Genomic DNA, 7,448 nt, shown 5'->3' with positions numbered 1-7,448 from the left:
TGGATTTGGCCATCTTGATGTCAGAGTAAAGCTATGGGTGCAGATTATTTCCCATTAAGTTCTTCCTTGACCTTAGTATGTGGGGATGTAATTTAGAGTTTCTGTTTTCAAAGTTCAGATGAGTAGATATGTGAGAGGAGCTTGGTATGAAGCCAGTTTGCAAATGTTCTCTCTTCCAATAGGATGGTAAATTCTTTGAGGAATAAGGAAGGCACATAAAGATGAGTAAGACTCAGTCCTAACTCCCAGAGTTTATAACAAATAAGACAACTGTAGTACAAGATGGGACATGTATTATAAAATAGTATAGGGATTCAGAGAAACACACCATATCTAGACAATCAGAAGAGGCAGCTTATTTCTCCTCAGTTGTTAGCACAGAAACATGTACATTCTTAACAAACTATATTATTTGATGATTTTCTCTCAACAAATCTGGTGCATTGTTGAAAAGTCCCATTTATTCCAAGATCCAAGGAAACTTCAAACTCATTCATGAGATATTTATTAAAATAACACATTTAGGGGGGGAAAAATCAATATAATGTATACATCATTACCGAAAACTGTATACCATCATACAAAAAAGGATTTTATTTTGGGAAAGCGATTCCTAATTTATGGCAAGTTTTACTTTCAGAAATAAGACCACAAAACAACACAATCTAATTCAATCTTAAAGGCTGGCATGCTGAGCAAGGAATGTTCTTATTCTTTGTAGAAGCTCCTTCTTTACACTGTCAGGTACCAGGGCTGAAATATAAAAATAAAAATATAAGAGTAAGAAGAGTCCAATGAATATATGCCAATTTTAGGTTTGATGTTTTATTCAGGATGACCGATCCAAAATTTATAATCCATTTTATAAATACCCTCATGAGCTTTAATAACAAATTAGATAAACATCTGAAAAAATAAAGTATATTTTCATTTATTATTTGAGTGAAAGAACGAAATACATTGACCATAGAGAAGAAAACATGGGAAAATTCTGTAAAAGAAGTGAAAAACGGCCTTTTTAAAACACAGAGGCTATAACAGATTGATAAATTTAATTCAAGTGCAACAGCAACTTAATAAGCTTGGTCAAAATCACTGTAAACAAAGACAAAAGACAAAAACTGGGAAATCACTTTTACAGAAATGGGCTAATCTCTCTACTCTAAAATTTCTTCAATTTGGTAAGATCAGCAGGCTGTTAGAAAAATGAGCACAGGTGATGAAGAAAAGGAGAAACACACAGTTCTTGAACATAAGAGAGGATAAACCTTACAAGAGAAATGAAAATTAAAACCACATTCAGATAACATGTTTTACCAATCAGATTGGCTAAAATCCAAAGGTTAGTAATATACCGTGTTGGCAAGACTGAGGGAAAAACTAGCACTCTCATATTAGCTGGTGGGAATATAAACTGTTCCAACATTTTTTGGAAGGTAATTCAACAATATTTTATAGAAATAAATGCATATACTCTCTGACTCAGAAAAGATGCAAAACCACAACAGTGGTTACATTTCCTATATTTTTACTTTCTGAATTTGAACCATGTGACTGTACTATCTATTTGGAGTATTAAAAAAAAACAAAAACGGCCCTAGCCGCTGTGGCTCAGTGGATAGAGCGTCAGCCTGTGGGCTGGAGGGTCCCAGGTTCAAATCTGGTCAAGGGCATGTACCTTGGTTGCGGGCACATCCCCAGTAAGGGGTGTGCAGGAGGCAGTTGATCGATGTTTCTCTCTCACCTGTGTTTCTAACTCTCTATCCCTCTCCCTTCCTCTCTGTAAAAAATCAATAAAATATATTTAACCCCTTCCCCGGCAGAAACGTGTATACTCGTTTTCACAAAATGTTCTTTTTCAGTCGTCGACGAGTATACTAAGAAAATATGGTAAAAAAATATGGTTTATAGGAAGACGAGTTACAAACTGTTTTCATAACCAGCATCAAAAATACTATATAGAACCAAAATAAAAAAATTCGTCTGAAAAAGAAACGTTTTTAACAAAAAAATTGTTGGGGAAGGGGTTAAAAAAAATGAAAAGAAAAAAAGCCCTGCTCTTGGAAATTTTATTATTAAATATCAATAAATCTACATTACTGTTCCTTTTCTAATTGCCTAATAAATAAGGGCAATAGAGAATTAACTAACACTTCTAACACTATGTGCTTGTATTCAGAGGAAATGGAAAGCTTCAGATATAGTTAAATATTTCTGTAAGAATTTCAGAAATAGGTACACAAATCAGATGAGACAGATACTCCTCTATAAATTGTTTAGTTTCAGCCTGTCTAGAAATAGAGACTACATGGTTAATTCAAGTCCACTGGAACTGTGATCAATATGTATATTAAACATACTTTTAGGTGATGAAGAACAGATCAGTTGCCTTGTGGGTAGGGTGTGAATGAATACAAAAGTATCGCTTGAAGGGAGTGGTGGGTATATGAATTCATACATGTGTATAAAATTCATAGTACTGCACACTAAAATGGTCAATTTTACTGTATATTTAAAAAAGTAAAATGCTTCTACTCTTCACAATTAAGAAGACTAAGAGAACAGATTTATTTTCACTTCTCTTTTCTTTATTTACTCATTCTCTAGCAGGGGAGCTACAAAGAACTGATATGTCCAAGATACCAGTGTTCAAGGAGGAGCAAAGGACAATTTCTACCCTGTATAACCGGTTCCTAAGTTATGTTAACAAATTAGGCATAAATTACTGAAGGAAAACAGAAAACAAGTTTAGGGAAAATTATTTTAAAATGTAAATTCATGGGGGGAACAATTATGTTGGTTTTATTTTTCTTTCTCTGAGATATGTGTAAAGAAAAGGTCAGGTTTTTGTAGCTGTAACTAGGCCAAAAGATATGATGGAAAGAACCAAGGGATTCCTAGCTCCTTTCTAACAGGTAAGCAGTTTGGGGAACGAGTAGTTTCTAAGAATAATTTGCAAACATATTTACTTATTTACATTTAAATTATTTTTAGTATTTTTGTGTGAGAACACCATAGGTCATCTAATTTACCTGGTTTCACTTAAACTTTCTCAAAGTAAATGGGGAAAAAAATGTAGGTCCATCTAAGATAAGAATATAATGTAGTTTCCTGACACTATTTATTACATAACGTCGATGTTAACATACTTCCTTTCTTTCCTTTGCCTTCTGTAAACAAGGCATTAAAGGGAGAAATTAGGTGGTTGCAGGGTGAATCTTAATTATGGATTACCCTGAATATGAAGTTATGGTGCTACTACATTCTTAATTAGACATTCAAGAAGACAGAGCTTTGTTTATTTTTAATAAGCAAAGTGATAGCAGAGCAATGACTCATGGACCGGAGTAAAACTTTGAATTATTAAATATGAAGTGAAGTCAGGCCATATTTAATAGTTTATAAATCGTAGCTTCAGGTATATTTACCTCTATAAGATCCCATATTTTAAAAAATACCTTTCTTACCAATCATGTCAATTTCTTTGTATACTGTTTTCAGAGTACAAGACATTTGACACCTCTTATCTCATCTGTTACTCAAAATCATGCTAGGGAGGCAGAGAGACAATTATAATTGTTCCCAATGAGGGAACATCAACTCTCCAAATAATTTTGGAAAAGTTGTTTTTCTTTGTAGGAAGAAAGAAAAGCTGAACCAGCATGACAGAAAAAAATCATGTCTTTAGCACACGTTTCCTTTCACACAATTTGTATTCCTTACCTCTGCCTTTTGGTGTGATTTCAGCCACCAAGTCATCAACAGTAACGTGTTCTAGTCCTTTTTCTTTAATTACCTCTTATGCAAAAGCAAAAAACAAATCATATCATTTAAAATCATTATCTGTAAGAAAGATTTTCATAGAGGAAGGGTTAAGATCATGTTTTTAGAGTACAGATTGGTCTTTAAAAAAAAAAAGAGGACACTTCTTTTTTAATGAATATTTAGTTCAACTTTAAACACATTAAGTATTCACCAGATAACATCATAAAAGCCTGTTCATCTCTCAGCTAAATAACTTTAGCTTAACAAATATAGCACAGAATGAATTTGAACTATAAGGTCAAATCTAACAGTTATAAAAAGCTAGAAATTTATAACTGCACAGATCTTATTTCACTGTTATCTCTTAAATGTGTGGAGGGGGAATAAGCTATTATTTGTGTCCAATTTAAAATTTCATAGCCCAAAATGAAAATACAAAACTCCTTTGCTCCTTTCTCTTCTCTAGACTGGGCCAAAAGGAACAAGAGGGAAAGTAGTTAATGTTTTCTGAACCCCTACTGTGTGCTGGATGCTTTCTATCAGTTAATATTCACAATAATGAAATGGGCTGGGCATTTTTCCCACTGCACAGATGAGGCAACTGAAGCATAAAGATTAAATAACTCATCCAAACATGAGTTGAAATACAGCTCTAGTCTTTTATCAGTGAAGATCTGTATGACCTCAAAGTCTATGCTTTTACTGATTTGTCATAATTAGTTAATGTTATAGTCACTATTATCATTACTTGTAGAAACCATTATAATACAATGGGAAGTCATTAAAAATAACCAAAATGCTATTATCCTAAAAGCTGAGCCAGAAAGGAGGCTCGTCATAGTGACATGTGTAATCCGTCTAATGGAATCATTATCAACATTAAGCAATTTAACAAGCCCCCATTATACATTTAAAAAAATAAGTATAATTCTCTAAGAGCTTTTATCTTGAATTTTTCAAAATAACACTGTCAAAGACAAGAGAGATAATTACTAAATGTCTAACAACCATAAAGTACTTAGTTGGTTAATTAAAACATATTAGGAATAAGGAATGTTTCATTTTGAACGGGCACACTGAAAAGGTGAGATTCCACATTTTAAAGCCATAGAAAATCCTGCTTCACTTGTTTTAAGAGAAATACACAAAATTTTTTTATAAATTTAGGAATTAGGTCTACATATTATCATAGAGGAGGAAATCATCGCTATAAGAGTCAATTTTCCATTTGTTTAAAATTATGTCTGACCACTTATATACCTTTACCATACTGACTGTAATTTTTCTAGCGAACTTCAAACCAACATAGAGAACAATGGAATTAGCTTATCTTCTAAATGAAACTGATTACCTTTACAGTGTGCCTTCAATTGATCCTTCCAGCCACATTCAATTAATTTAGCTCTCAGCAACTCTTTGAGGCTGTGTAGAAAAAAAAAGTGTTTTCAAATTAAACTACAACAATGTGCAATATCTCAGATAGGAATGTTTGAATCAAAAGTTCAACCCTTCAATTAAAAATTCCCTGCTTGCCAGTCACAAAACTTCAACCATGTCCTGATCCTGGTTCTACCACGAAATAGTTTAAATAGTTCTTTGATCTTGCGGGGACATGGCCTCATTTTCATTACTAGCAAAGTAAAATAAAGCAGATGGGGCACAATACTTCTCAAGAAACTCTACTCTGGCCTTCTTACACCCTGTCTACCTCTCTCCACCAACAGAAATATTGTGGCTGTACACCTCTTGGAAGATATTAGTTGAGCTTGGAGCAGCTGCACCTCTGAAATCTTCAAACTCCAAAATCCTTTTCCTTGACTACAAATTCTTATCCTTCAATTCTCTTACTTCCCCATTATTTCTCTCTCTAATCTCAAAGATTCCCTCCCTTTTTCCATTAACCTTCTAAATGATACATCAATTATGTATTTCATGAATCTAACACTTTACCCCCCACATTTTAACAATTCAGTAAATGGCATGCCTATCATAATTTAAATTTTTTTATTGATTTTTAGAGAGGGAGGTAGGAAAGGTAGGATGAGAGGGAAGGAGGGAAGGAGCGGGGAGGAGGGGAAGGAGGGGAAGGGGAAGAGAGGGAGAAAGAGGAAGAGAGAGAGATTTGTTGTTCGATTGATTTAATGCATTCATTGATTGATTCTTGTATATGCTGTGACCTGGGATCAAAACCGAAACCTTGGCTTATGGGAAGACACTCCAACCAACCAAGCTACCTGGCCAGGGCCCTATCATAATTTAATTAGCAGAGTTTTCTTGTTTCTTACTGGTTTAAAAAAAGGCGTATATTGCAACTAATGGCATCATGGATGTAATAAAATAGTTTATCAGTACCTTCTGTTCCTTTTCCATACCCACTCTAAAAAATCCTCAATCTTCAACCTAAATCATCTTATTTCTCAGCTTAAAACATGTCATATTCCAAACCAAATTGCTTCTTTCAATATTCCTGTATTTCCACCATGTGGCATTTTCATCTCAATATTTAATCAGGTCATTCAATCTTTACCGGGCTCAAGCCCAGCTCATGCTCCTCTCCACCCTCAACCTGTTCTGTTCTCCTTGTCACGATGGCAATTCCATGCTTTAGTCCTCAGGCTAGAAACCTTGGCAGCGTCTTTCACTACAACTTTGTTCGCACTACACGTCCAACCCATGAGCAAGTCCTACTAGTTCCAGTTCTAAAATAAGTACCTGCACCCATTTTTTGTATCACCTCTACCCTGTGCAAGCTACCACCTTGTCTTGACTGGACTGTTCCCAAAACCTCCTAACTTGTTCCCCTGCTTATACTCCTTGCATACTTCCATTCTCTTCCCACTGCTCAAAACTCTCCAGTGGCTTCCTAATTTACCCGGAATAAACTCCAAGTTTTACTACAGCCTAAATGACCCTCCATGATCTGCCCCCTCCCCAGCTGTGCCCTGACTTCTTTCCCTCTTCCAATTTATTCAGTCTCATTAGCTTCCGTGTGCTCCTCAAAATGCCAAAAAGCTCCTATCTTGGGACCTTGGCCCTCCATCTCCCTCATATCCTTCTGATCTCTTATCAGTGAAGCCCTGTTTTTTCTTTCCAAAATAACATACCCCATTATTCTCTGCTTTGTTTCTCTAGAACTCATCATTACCTGACATATTAGACATTTCTTATCTGTTTTCCCCCATTAGGATGCAAGTTCCATGAAAGGACAGACTTCACTTTGTTCACTACTATAACTTCAGCACCTTAACAGGACGTGGCATGTGGTAGAAACTCAGTAACTAAGCTGCATGAAATAAACAAACACATAGTCCCCTAGACTAATTACTGGCAATACTATCCTCTCAGTTTCCCAAGGCACCTCTCTAGTTTCCACCTTCTTCCTCATTTCTGATTTTACTTAAAAGACAAAAAACCACAACCTGAGTTTTCCTTTTCATTTTACTGTTTTTCATTTTTAACCCAATATAATCTTCTGCATTCTAACACTTCCAGTCTATGCTCCACTCTGCCAGAATAACATTCCTAAGGTGCAAATGTGATCTAGTCATTCCCTTAAAAAAACCGTTTAATGCCTCCCAACAGCCAAGGATAAAATCAACCACAGATGTTTTTGCAACCCCACCACCCATTTTTCTGTCCTTTTTTTGACAGAAGAAAAACAAAAAAACTTCTTCCACACTCAG

At 35.1% G+C, this 7,448-nt stretch overlaps 1 protein-coding gene across 2 annotated transcripts in view; it reads right to left on the bottom strand.

The window, feature by feature from the left end:
• Positions 1 to 482: 482 nt before the first annotated feature.
• ENY2 (enhancer of yellow 2 homolog (Drosophila)) overlaps positions 483 to 7,448 on the bottom strand; it is a 9,681-nt gene continuing 2,715 nt past the window's right edge. Inside the window, exons 3-5 of one of the 2 annotated variants that reach the window (XM_006753909.2) lie at positions 5,117 to 5,187; positions 3,724 to 3,798; positions 483 to 753 (exon numbers count right to left, since the gene is read on the bottom strand). In XM_006753909.2, coding sequence (XP_006753972.1) covers positions 677 to 753; positions 3,724 to 3,798; positions 5,117 to 5,187 — 223 coding nt within the window. In that variant the 3' untranslated portion in view covers positions 483 to 676. The remainder of the gene's footprint in view (positions 754 to 3,723; positions 3,799 to 5,116; positions 5,188 to 7,448) is intronic. The other variant, XM_006753910.2, reaches the window with a different exon arrangement.

Source organism: Myotis davidii, unplaced genomic scaffold (genome assembly GCF_000327345.1).
Source record: "Myotis davidii unplaced genomic scaffold, ASM32734v1 scaffold1012, whole genome shotgun sequence".
Classification (NCBI taxonomy): Eukaryota; Metazoa; Chordata; class Mammalia; order Chiroptera; family Vespertilionidae; genus Myotis; species Myotis davidii.
This window is presented reverse-complemented; position numbering and strand designations above follow the sequence as displayed.